Below are 24,001 nucleotides of genomic sequence, written 5' to 3' on the forward strand. Positions count from 1 at the left end.
ACTTGGAAACCCATTCAGGGAATATTCGTTCACATTTTTGTTGAACGTAGTTGGTTTTTATCATCCTGTATTAAAACATTTCCTTTTATCAATAGTGAAATTTATAAACGATGTTTTTTGAGTAGAATAAAATTTCCAATGGTAAACTTAACTGCTTTTTCGACGTTATTTTACCAGATAACTAAAAATAGGAAAGCCTTGAAGCCCTTCCACTAAATTTAGTTAGTATTAAGATTCCTTTACAGGGAGTGCAGTGGAGCTGACGCTGAAATCATTAAGTATTTGGTTATATCATCGCTAGTCTCACTGAACTCTTCTGAATTCTACCTGTCATGTGTGGTCTGACGTCTCCTTACCAGCAACAGGTCCCAGGTTCAAACTATCAATTCCCTAAAAAACACGCTCAGAGCGTCGTTGCGCGAAAGTGGTAGGGAGACACGATACAGAACAAACAGACACCATGCAGAATGTTTAGAACATAATATTGAGAAAAATTAATATGGTGGATTTAATGATTCAGATGTTCTGCATAGTCGACTTTACTTGGGAATTACGCACAGAATGTTCAAGCAACTATGTGAAACAACCAAAAAAGCCCTTGATTGAATGTTGTTTAATTCGCGCCTCACCTAAACTAGAGCTCCGTTGAGCGTTGGGTCTTGATGTGAGTCAATGCACTTCGTCGTTTTGTGGTAGTTTCATACTGATGACACCAAATCTCGTTAATCGTCACTCTTTTTTCAGGAAAAATGTCCTTTTTTTACATTTCAATCAAATTGGGGCATGTCCACGCGCCGTTACTTTTGTTCGGGCGTAGAGATTTGCAGGAAAAACTTTGCACACACTTTTCTCTTCTTCAAAACATTCTGAGGAGTATTTTGCACAGTTGATTGAGAGATGTTGCTCCGATGTGATTTACGACGCAATAACGTTGACACACGACGGCAGCAAGTTCACTGCCTGCTCAAATGCTCATCTGTTGTTTACAGCTGTTTATTAAAGTTACTACACTGACGTCTGTCTTACGCCAACAATCAGTCTTAGAACTTTCTGGACGGACCGTATACAAGGGGAAATCAAATGAAAACTAGTGAGACGGAAAAATGTACGTAAATCGTCTGTTATTTCAGAAGTAATCGCCATAACTCTTAATACATTTAGCCCACTGTGAGACGCGATGGTCGAAGTCTTGAATGAAAAATATTTGCTGTTAACTACGGAACTATGATTGTACCGATGCGTGCACCTCTTCGTCCGAAGCAAACTGACGGCCACGAACGTCTTTCTTCGGGGCTCTAACAATTTGTCAATTGCATAAGTAGAGAACGGAAATGTGTGGAGGATGTGAAAGGCTTCCGAGAGAAATTTATGTAGTAAGCTAGGCAAAATATTTTTGGAGGCTTGAAGAAAGATATTCGTGGCCGTCTATTTGCTTTGGATGGCGAGATGCACGCCAGGGTATAATCGTGGTACCGTAGGCCATCGCAAACATTTTCCCACCAAGGCACTGACCGTCTTGTCTTACGCTGGAAGAAGTGTATAACTGCTGCGACGACCACAGTTGGAATAATTGACAGTTTTGACTCTACAAGCTTTCCCGGCTGATTTGTTGTAAATAGTCTTCACGGGTTTCCCGCCGGATGAGGTTGTGCAGTTTCCACAATATTTAGTCGGAGCAACTGTCCGACATCTTCAGCTGGTTCAACTTTGCTGGTGGCCGTCCGGTGTGGCGGAGCGGTTCTAGGCCCTTCAGTCTGGAACCGCGCAACTGCTATTGTCGAAGGTTTGAATCTTGCGTTGGGCATGGATGTGTGTGATGTCCCTAGGTTAGTTAGGTTTAAGTAGTTCTAAGTTCTAGGGGAATGATGACCTCAGATGTTAAGTCCCATAGTGCTCAGAGACATTTGAACAATTTGAAGCCTTTGCTGGTGGCTAGGTACGACTAGGTCAACCGTGCCTAGCCACCAGAAAGGTTGAACCAGCAGAAGATGTCTGATAGTTGCTTCAGGGAAATATAGTGGAATTTCCACAAAGTCATCCGGCAGCAAACCCGTGAAGACTACTTACAATAAACACTTCACTTATTTCTTTCCGCCTCGTTTTCTTTTGACTACTGCTTATATATCAATTACATACATGTCTTTAGAAGTATACAGAATTCACGTAACGCACAATTTACTCTTACAGGCAAATTGTTGTAATGTGCAGCGTGACCTGACTAGCTCATTACCGTCTCCACTGCACAAAACTATTTCTTCTGCCTATTTGGAAGTATTGGTTTCTGTCATTTGATGAAATACATTAAGCATCCATTTTTATATAGTTTTAGCTATTTCAAGGGGCAGGTCTGGTCCTCACCCATCTTCAGTTACCATAATACAGATACGTTTTCATTAATTGTCCACTTTGTCGGCTACATTTTGATCTGTGGAGCTGCCTTTCATTCAGTAACATGTAGCTCTTTTTCTACACTTACGTTTACAACACAAACACTTTAGCTTCACTGAAGCACTGATATTGCAGACCACTCTATCGTTTTCTTTACATTGGAAACTACACTAAAATCAAATTACAATTTTCTTCTACACTACGCAACATAATTAAGGGGTCTCTTTTTTGAAACCCTGTAACTGTTTATAATTGCCGTGCAGGAGTTTGAAATCCAGGAAATCCACAGCAATTGGCAACAAGAAGATAACATAAAAATCCAATGATGATGCTGTAACTTCAGCGAAACATGTCTGTAATGGTGCAAACGCGTGCCGTCCTGTGACGTCACCAATCAGTCGCCGACGCTTCAAACAGCAAAGTGTTGACGCTTGCAGAAGTAAAGACCAGAGCTCAGAAGTTCATGTGAGGCATAACGTACGTTAATGACGTCACAGAGGCACCTAATGTCACCAAATGGCAGGCAAAGGAATGCAATAAGTAGCTTCTCATGTCACTAACAACCTCGTTTGTAAACAGTTCAAATGGTTCAAATGGCTTTGAGCACTATGGGACTTAACTGCTATGGTCATCAGTCCCCTAGAACTTAGAACTACTTAAACCTAACTAACCTAAGGACATCACACACGTCCATGCCCGAGGCAGGATTCGAACCTGCGACCGTAGCGGTCGCGCGGCTCCGGACTGTAGCGCCTAGAACCGCTAGACCACTCCGGCCGGCTGTAAACAGTGATAAGAAAAATTTACTTGGTGCAGACCCCCACAGTGAAGAAAATGGGAAACCGGAAAACATGACAAACTGTGAGACAAAGCAACTACATTGAATTACATAAAATCCAGGAAATCTACAGCAATTGGTAACAAGAAGATAACATAAAAATCCACTGATGATGCTGTAACTTCAGGGAAACATGTCCAGGGAATAAAAAGGAAAATAAGAAACAAAAAAAGTACGAAATTATGTTTTGCTGAAGGCGAAACCTCTCCAAAAACAAACTTGCGTGACGACATTGGAACGTAAACCAAAACAGCAAAGAGTGTTTACGCCCTCCTGTCGTTTGATCGTAATGGGGTAAAACTTTGACCTGTGATTGAATAAAATAGCAGAGGGCCCCTCTAAGAGCCCCTCAATTCGGAAGCACCCTCAGTGACACCATGGCACATTTTTTGACCACTTACAAAATACATCGGTACAGAGACACTAACACACATTCAGTTGAGAGGGGCTCTCTTACTGTTGTAGCGCCTCAGGGCAGGCAACCATTTCGACAACCGTCAGATTCTGCATGCACACGAGAGAGCAGATGCGAAGCAGCGCGCAGTTGACTGGGTGTCAGAGGCTCTGTGCAGGTACAAGGCCTGCGAGTGGCACCGAGAGGGCGGCTGAACTGGGGTTCTGCAGAGGGACCATTCGACACACGAGTATTATTCACTAAAGTGCCAATGATGAATATGCCTGTGACCGCACCACAGGAGGGCACGAAGAACAGGGCTGAAAGTGAATAAACACTCTTTTTGCTGCATTGAATTACTTTCAGGTTTCGTTGAATGGTTTTGAACGGTACTGAGTGATTCCTTCCTGTATTCCACAGTAAAACTTGCGGTCGCACGATGCATAAAGCGGTCATATAAGGACTAATGTGTTTGTGGCACCGCAATGTGCTTAGGCAAGGGATGGATCGTCTGGAGCGATGTCAGCGGTGTCGAGCGTTGTCGTAAACTCATTCTGGCTGCTCATCACATTGCGAACTGTCGGTTTAGAACGTGAGACAGGTGTAAATCGACGCTCTAAGGGAATGAGTGGTTTCAGTGATGCCCTTTACGCCATCTCTTGAAGCCTTTTAGTGTCAGTTCTGAGCGGGAGTGTGTCTGAAATATTTTCGTCGGTCACCTGTAAAATTTCAATGCTGGACATCGTGGTACTGATTTCCGTTGCAGAGGTGTCAAAACATGAAGTGAAATGTGGACAAGAGGCGGGTTCAGGCAGCTTCCCATCGTCTCAGTCATCCACGGCGATGTTGCGCAAAACTGAAGTTGAATTCTAGCGCCATTAACCCACCTTACACTTCGTATGAACTTCTGAGCTCTGGCCTTTTTCTCGCATGTGTCGACAGCCGCTGTCTGAGGCGTATCCGAGCCCAAGGGTGACGTCGCAGGGTGCAACGCTTTTGCTTCATTACGCAGGACGGTGCCTTCCTTTGAGACAATTTTGAAACATCTCTATGGGAGTCACTTTCGAGGGCTTAAAAACGTGACCTTTTACTTGTACTGCACAGTGTGTATTCTAAAACTACTTCTGAGGTCAGCTGCGCTTATAGACTAAATATTGTCCATTTTAAAATGTGATAAATGGCTGTGTAGCCAGCCTGTGTGGCCGAGCGGTTCTAGGCGCTTCAGTCTGGACCCGCGCGACCGCTACGGTCGCAGGTTCGAATCCTGCTTCGGGGCATGGATGTGTGAGACGTCCTTAGGCTAGTTAGGTTTAAGTAGTTTTAAGTTCTAGGGGACTGATGACCTCAGCTGTTAAGTCCCATAGTGCTCAGAGCCATTTGAAACATTTGAAACTCTGTTGGACTGAAAAAATGATGAGTCTTATTCTTACTTAAGATACAACGTAGTTGTTATAGATTTTTTCGTAGATAGGTGCTTCTGTTTTTGCAGATGAATGATGTATAATGACTAAATTAGCAATTAATATAAATGGTTATAGGTAAAGGGCTTTATACTATCATGGAAAATCAATGTTGTTACTGCGTTCAAAGACTGACACATTATCTGATTCGGGAAATTTTGCAACAACAAAAAATTAGTGTCTCACTACAATCTCTGCTGGTTGTTGCTGCGAAATCAGACTTAATATATGTCAGCTAGTATGATTGCTTTATATATGAGATAGCATAATTTTTGGGTGGAGCTCTTAAATGTAGAGAAAACCACACTTTTTACACTGCAAACCCTTTTATTGTCTCAGTTGGGGTTATGTGCATCGGGAAATGAGCTCACGTTCTTGCCGGCTCAGTCGCCCACTGCGCTGCTGTTAGTGTGCAAGCCTTGCCCTGAAATCGTCGTGCAAGGGTTTTTCTTCGTTCCACTGACCTTCTGACACACAGCGAAGAATCTGAAGATACACATATCGGTAAGATAAAAAAATATATTTCTATAGCCCCTATTGTGCCTCGTACGATTGGAAAGACCGTCTACTCCACACTTTTCCTTCTGATATCCAAGGGCACTTTGAATTACTTCTTCTGGTTCTTCGAAATATGAATCGCTGAAAGACGAATCACTTATGCTTTAGCAACCTCATGCGTTTACTGCACGTCATTGTATGAAAATGGAAGCAGTAATGCGGTATAACACCGAGATGTACGTTTCAGCATATGAAAGGAAAGTCATTGTTATTGTTATTCCTTCCTTAGTAATACAAAAAGCAATTATGAGGAAGAAGGTGAAATAATGTTAGTGAGATGTGGATACGGAGGAAGATGGCGAAGACACGCTGAAAGGAAAGAGTCAATTACAAGTAAGTATTACCAAGTGTTGGCCGGAAAAAGACAAATATTACAGGATATTTTAAAATGAAAGAAGAAATCGTTAGGACAACATCAGAAGAGACTTCTTGATTGACAATGCTTCAGAAGATTGTGAAAGGAATTAGAGTAAGAGAATTACAGTAAGATACGATTATGATATGATATTCATTGGAAAAACCGGCAAGAATTACTACATTCTACTGAAAGAACACGTTACAGCTAATAGACGAGCAGTCGCGATGCATCTCATACAGAAGACGCTGATGTCCCTAAACATTTTCTATAAATCCTCCATAATTCAAAGGAAGAGAAATAAATTCTGAAAGAAATGGAAAACTTTAGTCATTTTAAAGACGAATCAGGTACATTTATCAACCTACATAACTGAAATACAAAACAGAATCCCACAATTTTATTGGTTCTCTGATTACGGCTAATCAAAACCAAATTAGCAATTCTATTTGCAGTTTCCACACTGACATGTAGGATTAGATGTATCGTCTAGATACCAATGGAAACTTTAAAATACTGGAATTTTCTTTCTTGATGCATATTTTAATAATTTTATTTTCACTAGTTCTCTTTCTTCGGTATAGGCACACGAACGAACCCTCTCCCCGCCACCGCCCGCGCCCCCGCCCCCACCAATACACACACACACACACACAGAGAGAGAGAGAGAGAGAGAGAGAGAGAGAGAGTGGGTGGCAGGGAGGGAGTGAGGGAGGGGGGCGGGGTAGAGAGATATTTGAAACTCTTACAGCACCCTCACTTCTGGTTTTCGGTCAGAGCACGTTGACGCTTTAGGTGCACCAGCTAACTGTCAAAACATAACAACAGTTAAATTTATAATCTCTAACGATTGTAATCTCTTATCCGGAAAAAGACAAATATTACAGAATATTTTAGAAAGAAAGAAGAAATCGTTAGGACACCATCAGAAGAGTTGGGTTGGGTTTTTATCGGAGGAAGAGACCAAACTGCGAGGTCATCGGTCTCATCACATTAGGGAAGGATGGGGAAGGAAGTCGGCCGTGCCCTTTCAAAGGAACCAACCTGGCATTTGCCTGGAGCGATTTAGGGAAATCACGGAAAACCTAAATCAGGATGGCCGCACGCGGGATTGAACCGTCGTCCTGCCGAATGCGAGTCCAGTGTGCTAACCATCAGAAGAGACTTCTTGATTGACACATGCTTCAGAAGATGCCATTTTTATGCGTATGGTATGCAAGTGGCACCGAGGGTGCAGCAGAACTGGGTTATATTACAGGGACCCTTCCACATTTTATTCACTAAAGTTTTAATGATGAACATGCTCGTGACCACATCACAGGATGGCACGAATTTCCTTTGAGACCATTCTGTTCCTGGCCCTTAGCGATCGTGTAGTGTGCTTATCTACACACCTGAACACCGGTTAATGGTTTCGAAAAACACAAATTTGTTGTGAAACAAAGAAAAAGTGTAAATACATAATAACGTAAGTGGAAAATGCCGCAATGGTTTTGATATGCATAACCCTTTCGTGAGCCGTGGGAAACATGCTTCCCACTACAATGAACTCGCTCCTAGTCCCGTGGGATTCACAGTTCCCACCTCTGTACGATGCTACCACCTAGTGAACAGAATAGGGTACTACTTCCAATGGGAAGTTCCCGCCGTTTTTCCTGTACCTTCGCGCAGAGGCATTGTATAGCTGAGTGTTGCTCTGTAGAGGGGCCTTTCAGTGCTGATTGCGTGACACTTTGTGATTTTTTTACCTCAAAGCTATAGTATAAGGTAAATACTTCTGATTTACCCAAATTTATGAACGAAAACGTAAAATGTGAACGAGGAGAATTCCAGTTTGAAACAAAAGGAGCCATTTCGGCAGTAAAATGAATGGGTAACCGTCCAGTCACTTTCCTGCCCTCAATTCATGACCCATGAGAAACAGCCACAGTGAAAAGGAAAAACAAGGATGGTGCTAGTACAGAGATTTCTTGTCCTGAAGTTGTGGCATAATACAACAAAATAATGGGTGGTGTCGATAAATTTGATCAATTACGAGAAAGGTATGCTATTGGCAGACGTTGTGTAAAATGGTGGCACAGAATATTTTATTTCCTGGTGGACGTTGCTGCAGTGAACAGTTTTATCCTGTGGAAAATAAGTAAAAGAGAAAGTGGACAGCATGATCAGCTCACATACAGTACCCATCTAGCCAGAAAATTGATTGCTAGCTTCTCATCCCAAAAAAGGCGTGGACAGATACCTGTCTTTCTGGCAAAAAAGGGTAAAGTACCTGAAGATTTTCGTCATGTGACTATAGGGGAGCATCAACCCATTTTAGAAGAAACCTACTGGACGTGCCGTCATTGTAGTACCAAAGCTGCGGATAAGAGCACTCGCTGTGTTTGTACATATTGTCAAATACCACTTTGCATAGACCCATGTTTCAGAAAATTTCATGGCAAGTAGTTGTGAACAATCACTGTAACAAGAGAAGTAAACTTATCAAATAAATATGGCATATATTGAAAAAGTTGTTTTTGTCATTTAACACCAAGGAAGGGCAGTGGGAAGAATACTTCCCACCTTGTTGTGTGACCTCACTTTCACAGTTGGAGCAAATTTGATATTCTGTATCATAAATATACCTATCTGTTAACTACTATCTACTCTCCATTCATTAAAAAAAACTGCTCAATAATTTTGCCCACGAAAGGGTTAAGTAAAGCAGCCATTCAAACGGCTGTACCCGATCCGTCCATGCCTGAAAGCAACAATGATCTTGGACTGGATAAGTGCACAGAAGCAGGTTTGCAGGGGCGATAAATGAAGTGAACACACTTACCTGGAGCAACCTCGTTGAGGATGGGCAGCTCCGGCGTCGGTCCTGGAGGACCGGGTGGTCCTTCTCTCCCTGGAATCCCTGGATCACCTGCGACGTGACAGAGAGCACACTCACTCAACTGGGCAGAGCTGCAGCAGGAAAACCCACTGAGTAGCACTGGCAGTGTAGCAAAACAACGGAATCACTTTGTCTGCCTAGGAAGCTGCATTATAAAAGATTGGCCTAAGCAAAGAAAATATCAGAGGTATATCGATGTAAGGAAATGCTGTCACTCAGCGAAACAGCTCTGCCACAACCAAACATACTCTTTAAACGGGGAAAAGTTTCCAGATCGTTTACGTCTGGAGCACGGAACTGTACGGTGATACAATATTAATCAGAGGTAAAAGGAAGAAAAGGAACTGGAGGTATTTAAAACGTGATGTTATAGAAGATATTAATTGTAACACCCCACCCATCACTTAGCTGGTTTTGGCGTGTGTTCACCCCAACTAATTGACTAACAGATCAACACGGAGTGCAAAACTGCCGCAATATCGGGTAACGCAAAAACGTAATATGGCCCTGTGACTCCTGAATGAACTGCGGTGGCAGTGTTGACATTAATTTATTCAGAATCGATCACTTTTAATTAAAAAGGGGTGCACATTGATGTTATATTCAGCTATTGAACACCAGATGCAAATGTTAAACATAATTAAGAAAGTGACTTGGGATTTCAACTACTTGATTGAAAACAGATGCAGTCGATTAGCACAAATTTATTTTAACTCCCGACCTTCAATCATCACATTACAAGACTCTTCTATCAGGCAGTGGTAATAAATTGCGTTTGCGTGGAGTAAAGCGCGATAACTCAAAAGTAATTCCTATCGACTGACCCAGGCGTAATGCGAAGTGCGAGAAGAATTCTACAATACACGGCCCATGAAACCCTCGTGGAAACTTTGCCGACGTGATCCAACAAATTAATCAGTGGCCGGAGCGGGCGCAATATCACCGAATACAGCGTGGCGGAGCGGCGTCGTTGTGTGGACGTTGGCCGACCTCGTGGTGCTGCAAGGCTGCGCTCGTCTATTCACTCCTAGCCATCTTGCTCAGTACATAGCTGAACCAAAACTTCCTATCTACAAGCTCAATCGTTCCATTTGCTAAGTCCTAAACTGCAGAGATGTTCACTCTTTCTCAGGCAAGCTGAGTAAAGAACGCCACGTCCGCACTCTAGGCAATCTGGGAACGGAAGACCTCTACGGAGACTTCTCACAGTCCGCTCTTCGCCTCGGTTTCCTCTCCAGCAAAATCACTCACGCCAACTGCAGCGCAAGTCGCATTAATTATGTGTAGCTTCCCAGCGCCGACCAAAGCCTGCTCTGGGAAGTGAACAAATTCCCACAAAATTTCCCTTCCTCTCAACTTCTATTTTGCTCCTCCCAGGCCACCCACCAAGGTTAGCGTCTGCACAAAGACCAAGTTTCCCGTAATTCTGACTCCCTGGAGAGTACTTAAAATTCCTTGGTTCTGCGTTCCCATCGGAGCCCGGCGTATTTCATTCTGTCGCTCTTCACCTGATTTGTTTCAGACTATGCGGACCGTGAATTCAGCGTGAAGTTGCTATAGTCACGAACATGCATATTTTGACCTCTGTTGACCGCTCCACCGTAGCTTTACACGGCTTTCTCGCATGTTTCACAGAAAATGGGATGACGGACATTTATCAACAGGCGTACAAGTTCTCCGTCTGTTTTCCGGTACACCAGCATGGAGTCGGGGTCAACCACCCACTCACTGTCACTCATTTTAATGCGGCTGGAGGCAACGCACCGTTACCGCTTTCTCAGAGCTTGAGCCACCCTAAGCTGCCTATTGTCGCTTCCCTTAGCCACTCCCCTGGCGGCCATGGTCAATTCTGAATACTTCCCTGGGGTAAACTAGCCTCCAGTAAACCGAGCCAAAATTGATCACACAGACAGGTTTGTCTACAGTCAGAGTGGACACAGTGTTCCTTGTTATCTCCAGAAAGGTTGTGGAAACTTCTGTTACAATATAATCATATGTTATAATGAGGGTTATTCAGCAATATCTCTGGGGCTACAGAAGATGACTGTGCGAAAGACACAAGGCATACAGAACAATGAAACACACCAGTGGATAGTGTCTTTCCAAGTTTCGACACACAGTACTCACTGTGGCATAGCTGCACAGCGCATCATTATGGGGCTAGTTTGTCAAAACATAGTGAAAATAACCCGTTTGACATAGTAAACAAGGTGAACAGAGTAGGGAGAGGTGTAATAGACACATGGGTGCTAAATAAAATAGTAACAAGAGACATCCTTCATCCACAGTGTGTGGGAGTAAAGTTATAGAAATTTAATAACACGCAATATGACCTACACTTGACAGTGGTACACTAGGCAACACCACAAGTCCTGATATCTTCCAAATATACAGATTTTTTGTTTGCATTCAAGTGTTATCATTACCAAGCTATGCGATTCAGCTTAAGTACATGTCTTTCTGTAGTCACACGAGCCTTACATAATGTTCTTGAACCTTAGACGACGTTTTAACTAATATGTTGACTTGGTCTGGAACACTGTAAAACATTGAATAAATTTTTAAAGCTGATGAAGCAGGAACGATGACATTAAAACGGCGAAAATGGTGTTTCTCAAAAAGGAAAAAATAAATTTAGCATATATCTTAACTACTCGTGGTACTGGTAAGGATCCTGAAAAATTAAAAGTTATTAACAGTTGTCCAGCACCTGAGAAACGGAAAAAGTGCAAAATAGTTTAAGGATTGTGTGGTTTTACGGGAAGTTTGTAAATGGGAAGCCTTCCAGTAATCCTAACTTGAATAGTTTTGCAAGGAAAAACTGTGCTTTCATATAGACGGATGATTGCCTCCAAACACATGTTGACAGAGAATACCATGTTGTACTATTCCGAATTATCTTAAGCCTTTCATATGAGCGCTGAGATCAGCTTTTACAGTATGGGAGCAGAGATCGTCCAACGAATAAATAATTCCAAAGAAAAAATGTATAAAATAACTGCGTTTGTGGATAGGGCCTTGAACAAGTGATATAAAATTTTGGATAAAGAAACTTTGCAGTAGTACTTGGTTTTAAGAAACTTGGAAATTATTTGTGGAGACACAACGTAGTCATAATATGTATCACAAACTTCTAACATTTGCAAAAGATTGCTGCCTTTTGCTTTGGAGATTGTCTCATTGCAGACTCATTGAACTTTTCTCATGTAGTAGCTTGATTATGACATTTATTAAATAAGAGGTATTGACACTTATGAGGCTAATGTGTTGTCTAGATTATGGCAAAATTTAATGGAATTATGTACAGAAAATGATGTTAACCGAAGCTTCCAGGAGAATTACTCAAAAGATATAAATGAGAAGAAAAATATGCACAAACATCAGCAATAGAAAGCAGAGATGAGTTTCTGAAATTAGTTAAAACCAATTTTGATGGTAAATATAATTTTATACTTTCTTAAAAGCATGGTGTGTAGAAGTATGGATCTTAACAGGGAAAATTAGTATGTTTGATATAGACCCCAATTTGAAAATGAAATTATATTTTTATCTCTCAGTGTGGACCCCAAAAATGATCTGAGGAAATCTCAAGTTGACCAGTATTTGATAATGTGCTGAAAAAGTTTACCAATCGGTTGAAATGCTGTGACATATGCGAGGGGACTAAAATGATAATCACCATGAATAAAATATTCATGTAAACACTAAAAGTGAAATCGGTTTCAGTCATTTCCCCTGCCTTCAACCTGCAGACGTCAGACAGATTACCGGTGTATTAAGGAGGAGTAACAAATTTACCTTTGAGGCCCTTGTCGCCGTCCCTGCCATCGGTTCCGGGCACGCCGGGCGCGCCGTCCAGTCCCGGAGGCCCTTGGCTGCCCTTCGGTCCAGGGACTCCAGGTAGACCCGGAGAACCCTGCCAGACAAACCACACGGATGTCATGGAAGTGTGCGTGGCCGCTGCCAAACCTCTCCAGGTAGCTGCCAGTGTGTGTATCTGTTGCACTTAAGGGAATTGTGTCTATCAGATGTAATTAAAGTAAATTAGTACCACAAACTGGAAGTATAATAAATCTGTCATTAGGTAAACGGTTTACCTAAAGTGTGCTTAACAAAGTACATCCCACGACCCCACAAAATGTCATATTACCTCGGGGCTTACAAATCGTACATAAAGTATGTTGAAAACATAACGAGAAATTATATTCGGCTTCCTTTCTTCGAAATAATAATTTTTATTAGTCTATATCAATGTTCCGCTCATCAAGAGAGTCACCATTACACATTACACACGTATGCCAGAGATTTTCCAATCCACGAAAAATTCTGCAAATTGATCTTTAGGATAGCTTCTTGCTCTCTCAGCGATGCGTCTTTATCTGTTGTACGCTTGCAAAACGACAGCCATTCAAGGTTTTCTTTATTTTTTTAGAACTGAAAAGAGTCACGTGATGCTGTGTCTGACGAATACGTAGGGCGGAATAATCAGTACATTCTGTGTTTTGGTCAGCATTCACGAACTAGCGACGGAATGTGAGCAGCTCCATTGTCGTGGTGCAAATGTTGTAACATACATCGCCACAGACGAACGGATTGTTTCACGTTAACTCCGTTGAGTTTGTAGGTAGTGCACCTTATCGATCGTTTGACCTTATAGCGAGAACTCATTGTGATCAGTGCCGTTAAAATCATAGAACGCAGAGAGCATGACCTTCACATTCGGCCGCATTTGTTGAGCTCTTTTCGGTCGTGGCGATCCAAAATGTTTGCACAGTGGAGCTTCCGTCGTATCATATTTGTACGCCTATTACGGAACAGATTTTACTGCCATAGGTTCCATGCCCTAACTACCCAAAAACCTCATGACTACAGTTACCTGGCCTGCCAATACCATCAGCGATTTTTCTGATGGTGATAGCTCACAATCATTTCTTTCGCGTAATCCGCGATTTCATTCCTAATAACACGCTGTGGCATAGTTGCGCCGCGGTGCAGGAGTGTCAGAACGTGGAAACATTCACCGGCTCGCTACGTCAACCGCGCCCGCAGATAGGCAACACACAAAACAGGTTTCGGAAGCAGGCTGGGTCGCGGTCGCTCGTTCCCAGTCACATGGTGTCGGTGACTTCACACACATATTGGCGTTTGCCACGCTACAGACGGTGCCAATATTGAGCACCTATAATGTGAGTTAAGAACCTCCAGAGGTGCTCAGTAAACTGATATGTGTCTACCCTCTGTATTCTTTACAGTCATGAATAATTCGGTACACATTCTCCAATTAATTTTCCTACAAAATAAATGACTGCCAAGTCTACCAAAACACATGCAACCTTTTACACGGGTAACAATAAACTAAACATTCGATGAGGCTAATTTTGCACAGATATGAAATAGTTTTAACTGCATCAGTAACTCTATAGTAACAGCTATTAGTTCAAGACTTCTCGGCAGCATACTGCCATCAGACACACATGTTACTTGTAGTTTCTACATTCCATTAATGTAAAAAATAAATAATTAATGTAAAGAATAAATAATTATTATTATTTGTGGGGGTGTCAGTAAGGTTAACCCTGCACAGAAAGGTACGTTTACTTTACTGTGTACCATAACTGAGTCGTATGTTTTTATCATTTTGTTAGCGTATTTACTTATATTTTTGCTGGAAATTTATTTCACTGCAACTCAGAGCACAGAAATGAACACACTCTACTCCTTAAATACTTTGACATCTAGATGTTTACACCATTCCAGAGTCTCTTAAATGCTAAGATAAACGTAATGCAATCGTAAAGATAGTAGAGACTATGAAGACTAAATCTTTTTTATACAAGCACTTTTATGTCACAGTAAGAACTCATTGATATGATTATTTGATAATTGTACGTTATACAGTAATGTCAAGACATCTCTTTTTATTATTACTGAAACAGGTATTCCACTTTGGAGAAATGTTTGAAGAAATTTACATAGGTCCTTTATAACTTATCACTTATCAACCTTGTTCCCACGTATTGTGTCGTGAATGATAATTTCTACTTCTTGATAGAAGTCCCTATGGTGTCCTTTACCCATTCTTATGTAACATATAAAGATCATTTGCCATGCCATGAACTGTGTTGCTAGTGTCCTTTACGTGGGCTGCTGCTGTCCATTCAATAGGATTATTAGTGTGGTAAGGTCTTATGTGTTCATCGTATCTATTTCGTAAGTCTCTTGCAGTCTGGCTAACAGAGACGGTTTTGTCTGCAGTACACACTGTTTTGATAGTATAGGTTGTGTGTGATATCTGTCCATGTGTTTATGTTCCGTTAGTGTGTGTCTTGTAGTTTGTTATCTGTAGTGAAAGTGAATAAAAAGAAAGGCTTCACGTTTCTGTGCAGCTAAAAATACCAACTAACGGTAGAATTTAGTTTGTACTATATCGTAAATATGCTTGTATAAAAACGATTCGATCTTCATTGTTTCTACTATATTTTCAACTGAAATTCGTTTATATACGCAGTTAAGAGTGTATGGAGCGTTTTAAAAGTCTAAATGTGAACTTGATACGGAAACATGATGTCTTTATTGCTGTGCTCTGTATGTGAGACATATACAATCCACTAAAAACTGTAAGTAATTACACTCAAGATAAGATTTAGACATATAGCTCACTTGTTGTTGTTGTTGTGGTCTTCAGTCCTGAGACTGCTTTGATGCAGCTCTCCATGCTACTCTATCCTGTGCAAGCTCTTTCACCTTCCAGTACTTACTGCAACCTACATCCTTCTGAAAGTGCTTAGTGTATTCATCTCTTGGTCTCCCTCTACGATTTTTACCCTACACGCTGCCCTCCAATGTTAAATTTGTGATCCCTTGATGCCTCAGAACATCCCCTACCAACCAGTCCCTTCTTCTTGTCAAGCTGTGCCACAGACTAATCTTCTCCCCAATTCTATTCAATATCTCCTCATTAGTTATGTGATCTACCCATCTAATCTTCAGCACTCTTGTGTAGCACCACATTTCGAAAGCTTCTATTCTCTTCTTGACCAAACTATTTATCGTCTATGTTTCACTTCCATACATGGCTACACGGCATACAAATACTTTCAGAAACGACTTCCTGACACTTAAATCTATACTCGATGTTAACAAATTCCTCTTCTTTAGAAACGCTTTCCTTGCCATTGCCAGTCTACATTTTATATCCTCTCTAATTCAACCATGATCAGTTATTTTGCTCCCCAAATAGCAAAACTCCTTTACTACTTTAAGTGTCTCATTTCCTAATCTAATTCCCTCAGAATCACCCGACTTAATTCGATTACATTCCATGATCCTCGTTTTGCTTTTTGCTTGAGGTACACATTACAGTTGTTTGTTATGATTCTACAAAAGCTCATACTTTGTAAAAGTAGACACTAAATATCCTTTATTTTCAGAACAGGTTTTGGGTCTGGCCCTTCCTCAGATGACCTGCTAAATTAAAAACACCTTATTATATTACAAATGTGAACACATGCAGAAACGTATTCATAGAGGCATAAAGGTTTGAAAAAAAATCATAAAATTGCTTTTAAAGAAATAACGGCCACAGTGCAATATGATTGGTTCGGGTTGTTTGGGGGAGAAGACCAGACAGCGAGGTCATTGCTGTCATCGCATTAGGGAAGGACGTGGAAGGAAGTCGGCCGTGCCCCTTCAGAGGAACCATCCTGGAATTTGCCTGGAGCGATTTAGAGAGATCACGGAAAACCTGAATCAGGATGGCCGAACGTGGGATTGAACCGTCGTCCTCCCAAATGCGAGTCCAGTGTGCTAGCCACTGCGCCACCTCGCTCGGTAGTGCAATATGAGTGTAATGCTGTGACAAAGAACTCTTTCGTCTTATGAGGCATGAAGTTACTGTATTCACATAGGAAGAAAAATACTGATATTACATATAGACAGCTAATAGAACAGATGAGTACAGTGGCTCCCCACATGGCGTAAGTGAATTGGCTCGCACCGGATGGCGTGTGAGTTTTAGTGCTGCAGCCCGCTAGTACAGGATAGCAAACTATTACTTTTTAATAAGATTAATTTTACAATAATATCAGATATTTATACAAATTTACAGTGGTTTGTATTTCGTCCCAAAATATAGGCAACGTAAATCATATTTAAGACATATGGTAAAAGGTAAAAATTAAAGTAAAAAGATTAAATCTACGCCTAAACTCTTAGTTACAAAACTAACACTATGTGTATGTCACAAATAAAACGGAAATAGTACATCTACACTAGCAAAAAATGTAAAAAAGAATTAATTAAGCTAGTAATCAAACACGCTGAGGAATAGTTACCTATTATATGTTACTTGGTCATTGGTTACATTATCTTGATTAGTACGGCGATGGGCACGACTTTCAAGGTCCTCTAAACTACACAAAACCCTACCTCTGGGTTCCAAATGTGGAATGTTTAACCTACTCCGAATAGGACTAACTCGTGGTCATCTCCCTTCAATTGACTTCTTAGACCACTGCCATTACTGGAATAATTGTGTTCACTAAATTTTGTTTTAAAATCCCGTCCAGTCTGGCCTATTTAAATAGTGTCACAAGACCCGGATCTAATTCTATAATTGCTTGTATGACTGAATTTATCTAATTTCTCATCCGAAATATGGCTAGAAAGAAATCCTAATTTTTTGTTTTTACAGAACCGAACCTTCACTTTAAGACTTCCTAGAAGCATTTGCAATTTGTGCCACCAGGGGTTAAAAAATGACATGGACGTGTGACAGACCCTGTATTCAAGTGAAACTGTCTGCTTCTTTACACTATTAAAAGTCTTTTTACCCAAATATGTAATCGTTTTTTTCTACAAATCCGTTAGCTAAAGCAACCTGTATTATCATACTAATATCTTCGTGAACTACGACACTGTGGAGTCCTAACATTGCATCCGATAAAACAGTGAAGAAAAATACGCACGTTTATGTGCAGCTGTGTGGCAGGACTCAACTGCAAGCCGGCCGTGTGGCACAGCGGTTCTAGGCGCTTCTGTGTGGATCTGCGCGACCGCTCCGGTCGCAGGTTCGAATCCTGCCATGGGTATGGATGTGTGTGATGTCCTTAGGTTAGTTAGGTTTAAGTAGTTCTGTTCTAGGGGCTGATGACCTCAGATGTTAAGTCCCATAGTACTCAGAGCCATTTGAACCATTTTTGACTCAACTGCAATTATTAGAACTATTGTAACTGGCTTAAAATAAATGTCAGTTTTGAGACAACCCTTGAAGTTTGTAAATCTAGAAAATTTAACGGAACCTCATTTGGATATTCTACGGAAAACTAATTTTTTTTCATCCATGCAATTAAAAGCTTGTACAGCTGCCGCAACGTCGTCAAAATTACCTAGATTAATAATGAAGATCTCAGCTGTTGTAAAGGAGAATTGTTTACAAAGGTATTTAAGGACACAAAACATTTGTTCTCTACTTGTTACAACCCCTTCCCCCCTGTTCAGGGGCTGTAATATATCAGAATGGCCGATAGGTATGATTTGGGAGAGAGGGGTGACTCACGCCGAAGCATGCAGAGAATCACAGGCGAGTGCGACACTGACTTGATGACATCGACTGTACACGGGCGATGGCGCGAGCCCAGCCGGAATCTGCAGTCGGCGTCTGGTCGCCCAGCCTTGTGGACGTAGCTCTCCAATCCGTGGCAAAGCGGCCGCTGCCTGCGTTGGCTACGAATGTATCCACGAACACGGCTGACTGCTCCCTCAAGAGTGACCTCTGGTATACAAGTAGAGCGCCGAAGGGAAAAAACCGGCAGCCGCCGTTGTAGCGAGCCATAGCAGCTCCGACCATTCACTCAGAGCAGCTCAGTCAGTGACCGCAGACAGCTCTGCAGAATAGCAACAAGACTGCCTGATTTGAACCTCCGGTCTCACTTATTTACGTCTTTTCTATGCCTCTGACGTAGTTCCTCTGGAGGGGTGCAAGTGGAGTGCTCTTTAGTAATTACAACGTCAGCTTTCTTCAGCTCGTTTCAGCACCTACACACAGGACAGTAGGCGCTTTTGTAACTACAGTGTATGTGTTCCTCACAGCACATCAGTGCCCTGTGCTGCAGTGAGCTATGTATTAAACCTGCCTCGCAAAATCATTTGCTAAATATCGACATCGCCCGTGTCCGCGCCCCGCAGCTGGGAGGTCAGCGCGATAGAATGTCAATCCTAAGGGCCCGGGTTCGATTTCGGGCTGGGTGGGAGATTTTCTCCGCTCAGGGCCTGGGTGCTGTGTTGACCTAATCATCGTCATTTCATCCCCATTGACGCGCAGGTCGCCGAAGTGGCGTCAAATCGAAAGACTTGCACCTGGCGAACGGTGTACCCGACGGGAGACCCTGGTCCCACGACATTTACATTCTAACATCGCCCGAGCCTGCCGTCCCATATGCCAACCGGTCCCTTGACTACTACTTTACAGCCATAGCTGCTCGAAACTTACGGGAATTTTCCAAATACTCACCTTTACCCATTCGTGGTGCACCATAGCGCACGCCATTTTACTTACGTGGTGTCGAGAGCCGCTATATTTATTCGTCTGCTAACTGTCTGTATGTCATATCGGTAATTCTGTCCTTACGTGAACACCGTAACTTCATGTCTTGTAAGTTCAAACACTTGTTTGTCATAGGGTTGTTCAAAAATGGCTCTGAGCACTATGGGACTCAACTGCTGAGGTCATTAGTCCCCTAGAACTTAGAACTAGTTAAACCCAACTAACCTAAGGACATCACAAACATCCATGCCCGAGGCAGGATTCGAACCTGCGACCGTAGCGGTCTTGCGGTTCCACACTGCAGCGCCTTTAACCGCACGGCCACTTCGGCCGGCCATAGGGTTGTACTCGTATTGCAGTGTGGTACGTATTTCTCTAAAAAATTATGAAATTTGGTTTGATAATATAGCGCTCTAAAAATACGTTTCTGCATATGCTCACATTTGTAATGTAACAATGTGTTATTAATGTAGCAAGTGATCTGATGAGCCACACCCGAAACATGCCATGAAAATTATGGTACTCCCTCAAAGTCTAATGATTACTCTCGTGACCTATCAGTCTTTTTAGAATAATAATAATAATAGTCATTAATATGCTGGCTCGTCTCACTCACGTCCTTCAGTCGTACTTGGAAAACTGCAGTTTATTAATGAGTCCCTAATGAGTTAAAATGCGATACATAACCTCACTGGCACTGCCAGGAAATAATACTCATCATACAGTAGATTAATATAATGTACATTAACTGTAGTCTACCTGATGTTGACAGTATGCCACCGAAACGCTTTGTGCGGATAAATATTAGGAAAAAGTACCTGACGCAATTGAAATTATTTCGTAAATTCGGAATTCAGTTGCTTGGACAGAACAGTTCCGTAAATGTGGAGAAAATGAATCATCCTCAGTATTTTCAGGTACGTTTACCTACAGAAAAAGGCCGCACATGTCGCGACCCGGACAAGGTCAGCACGCGATTCGAGCGCAGCGGCGCCTACCTGGTGTCCGGCGGGGCCGGGCGCGCCTGCGGGGCCCGGGTCGCCCTTGGGACCTGCGGGGCCGGGCTCGCCCTGGCCTCCAGCCGCTCCAGGCAGTCCAGGCTCGCCCTTCTCGCCCACGGCTCCCGGGGGACCGGCCGTCGCCAGCGCCTGGACAGAAGCACGTCGTTACCCGCCGGCAAACGCCTCCGGCGCCGCCCGCAGCACTTACCTGGAGTCGTGCCCAACTGGTGCGTGGCCGCAGCCTGCGCTGGAACGCCGTGCCAATTGTCACGCGTCTGCAGAACGAGACCCACCTTTTATTGACCAATTATGTCCCACCGTCCTCATTTTCTTGATGGGAAGGAAAACTACAGGTTATAGTAATTGCTACGTCAAGAAGAAATACAGATGATAAACGGGTATTGGACAAATAGATTATACTAGAACTGACATGTGATTACATTTTCACGCAATTTGGATGCATAGATCCTGAGAAATCAGTACCCAGAACAACCACCTCTGGCCGTAGTAACGGCCTTGATACGCCTGGCCATTGAGTCAAACAGAGCTTAGATAGCGTGTACAGGTACAGCTGACCATGCAGCTTCAACACGATACCACAGTTCATCAACGGTAGTGACTGGCGTATTGTGACGAGCCAGTTGCCCCGCCACCACTGACCAGACGTTTTCAATTGGTGAGAGATATGAAGAATGTGCTGGCCAGGGCAGCAGTCGAACATTTTCAGTATCCAGAAAGGCCCGTACAGGACCTGCAACGTGCGGTCGTACATTATCCTGCTCAAATGTAGCGTTTCGCAGGCATCGAATGAAGGGTAGAGCCACGGGTCGTAACACATTTCACATGTAACGTCCACTGTTCAAAGTGCCGTCAATGCGAACAAGAGGTGACCGAGACGTGTAACCAATGGCACTCCATACCAACACGCCGGGTGATACCCCAGTATGACCATGACGAATTGCCGGCCGCGGTGGTCTCGCGGTTCTAGGCGCGCAGTTCGGAACCGTGCGACTGCTACGGTCGCAGGTTCGAATCCTGCCTAGGGCATGGATGTTTGTGATGTCCTTAGGTTAGTTAGGTTTAAGTAGTTCTAAGTTCTAGGGGACTAATGACCACAGCAGTTGAGTCCCATAGTGCTCAGAGCCATTTGAACCATGACGAATACACGCTTCCAATGTGCGTTCACAGCGATGTCGCCAAACACGGATGCGACCATCATGATACTGGAAACAGAACCTGGATCCATCAGAAAAATGACGTTTTGCCATTCGTGCACCCAGGTTCGTCTTTGAGTATACGATCGCAGGTGCTGCTGTCTATGATGCAGCGTCAAGGGTAACCGCAGCCATGGTGTCCGACCTGATAGTCCATGTTGCTGCAAACGTCGTCGAACTGTTCGTGCAGATGGTTGTCCTGTAGCAAACGTCCCCATTTGTTGACTCAGGGATCGAGACGTGGCTGCAAGATCCGTTACAGCCATGCGGACAAGATGCCTGTCATCTCGACTGCTAGTGATACGAGGCCGTTACGATCCACAATGGCGTTCCGTATTACCCTCCTCAACATACCGATTCCATATTCTGCTAACAGTCATTGGATCTCGACCAACGCGAGCAGCAATGTCGCGATACGATAAACCGCAATCGCGATAGGCAATAATCCGACCTTTATCAAAGTCGGAAACGTGATGGTACGCCTTTCTCATCCTTACACGAGGCATCACAACAACGTTTCACCACGCAACGCCAGTCAACTGCTGTTTGTGTATGAGAATTCGGTTGGAAATTTTCCTCATATCAGCACGCTGTAGGTGTCGCCGCCGTCGCCAACCTTGTGTGAATGCTCTGAAAAGCTAATCATTTGCACATCACAGCATCTTCTTCCTGTCGGTTACATTTCACGTCTGTAGCACGTCATCTTCGTGGTGTAGCAATTTTAATGGCCAGTAGTGTATAATGGAAGGAAAAAAAAAGTCCGCCTTCCACGAACATAGATTTTCTTTTATTTAAACGCCAAACACGTTCCAGCAGAGTTATGGCATCCTCCGTGGTCACTGCACTACCATCTTGTGCGTATTTGCACAGGCGTGAAGTGTGCATTGTACAGACAACGCTTTGTAAAGTTTTACTGTCAGAGAACAAACAGGTTGGCGGCCTCAGCACCCTTGCGAAGTCTCCAGAACCCTTGGACCCGTCACTTGCAACCACGTTTACACCTCATAGCGGGTATTACGTGCATATTTTAAGTGCTAGGTTAGAAAATTTAAAAAGGGAAATGGATAGGTTGAAGTGAGATATAGTGGGAATTAGTGAAGTTCGGTGGCAGGAGGAACAAGACTTCTGGTCAGGTGACTACAGGGTTATAAACACAAAATCAAATAGGGGTAATGCAGGAGTAGGTTTAATAATGAATAGGAAAATAGGAATCCGGGTAAGCTACTACAAACAACAAAGTGAACGCATTATTGTGGCCAAGATTGATACGAAGCCCACACCTACTACAGTAGTACAAGTTAATATGCCAACTAGCTCTGCTGATGACGAAGAAAATGAAGAAATGTATGATGAAATAAAAGAAATTATTCAGATTGTGAAGGGAGACGAAAATTTAATAGTCATGGGTGACTGGAATTCGAGTGTAGGAAAAGGGAGAGAAGGAAACATAGTAGGTGAATATGGATTGGGGCTAAGAAATGAAAGAGGAAGCCGCCAGGTAGAATTTTGCACAGAGCACAACATAATCATAACTAACACTTGGTTTAAGAATCATGAAAGAAGGTTGTATACATGGAAGAACGCTGGAGATACTAAAAGGTATCAGATAGATTATATAATGGTAAGACAGAGATTTAGGAACCAGGTTTTAAATTGTAAGAGATTTCCAGGGGCAGATGTGTGACCACAATCTATTGGTTATGACCTGTAGATTAAAACTGAAGATAACAATTTGTCCATTATATTTGGACTGTTGAGCTCCGTGGCCGTGGATAATGATATTTCATTGTAAAAATACAGCAACCAGCCACTTTTTAATGCGTTTTATTTATGCCAATATGCATTTCGGGTTTGCACCCATCTTCAGCTGGCAAATTACATGGATCTTCAGTTACTACAGTAGTACAATCTCGACAGCAGTTTGGATGCTGCAGCAGGCCTGTGCAAAAGCAACGATTCTAATCATTTTCTTCAATTTCGCGAGTTTAAAGTTACGCACTATCAGTTGTTCATTTTACTTACATTCTCCTCTCCTTGTTTTTTCTTGGCTTTTCTTCTTTCTTGCAACAACACAAACACTTTTTACCACGTATTTTACACAGGCGCACTGCGTTATCCGCCATGTTGTCGACTGACAGTTTTTGTTTACATACAAACGGTTTATCTATGGACAGAGTTACATTTTTCGAAAGTGTTGAGGTTATAAGATATGCTACTGTTTTCCAAACATTGACTTGGGTGACAGAAGTATTCTAAGTACAATGTATACAATTTTTTTTTTTTTGTGGTATTGAAGATAATAAACTAACATAACACATTTATACAACGCAGTAATTCATACATTTACTATATAACAAAGATAGAATTAA

The 24,001-nt window shown here is 42.6% G+C and overlaps 1 protein-coding gene across 1 annotated transcript in view; it reads right to left on the minus strand.

Moving 5' to 3' along the window:
• The window catches only part of LOC126474854 (collagen alpha-1(XVIII) chain-like), a 513,154-nt gene that overhangs the window by 271,486 nt on the left and 217,667 nt on the right, over positions 1-24,001 (minus strand). The window contains exons 7-9 of the mRNA XM_050102334.1: positions 20,416-20,565; positions 12,673-12,790; positions 8,818-8,904 (exon numbers count right to left, since the gene is read on the minus strand). Coding sequence (XP_049958291.1) covers positions 8,818-8,904; positions 12,673-12,790; positions 20,416-20,565 — 355 coding nt within the window. The remainder of the gene's footprint in view (positions 1-8,817; positions 8,905-12,672; positions 12,791-20,415; positions 20,566-24,001) is intronic.

The sequence above is a fragment of the Schistocerca serialis genome, chromosome 4 (assembly GCF_023864345.2).
Source record: "Schistocerca serialis cubense isolate TAMUIC-IGC-003099 chromosome 4, iqSchSeri2.2, whole genome shotgun sequence".
NCBI classification, from domain to species: domain Eukaryota; kingdom Metazoa; phylum Arthropoda; class Insecta; order Orthoptera; family Acrididae; genus Schistocerca; species Schistocerca serialis.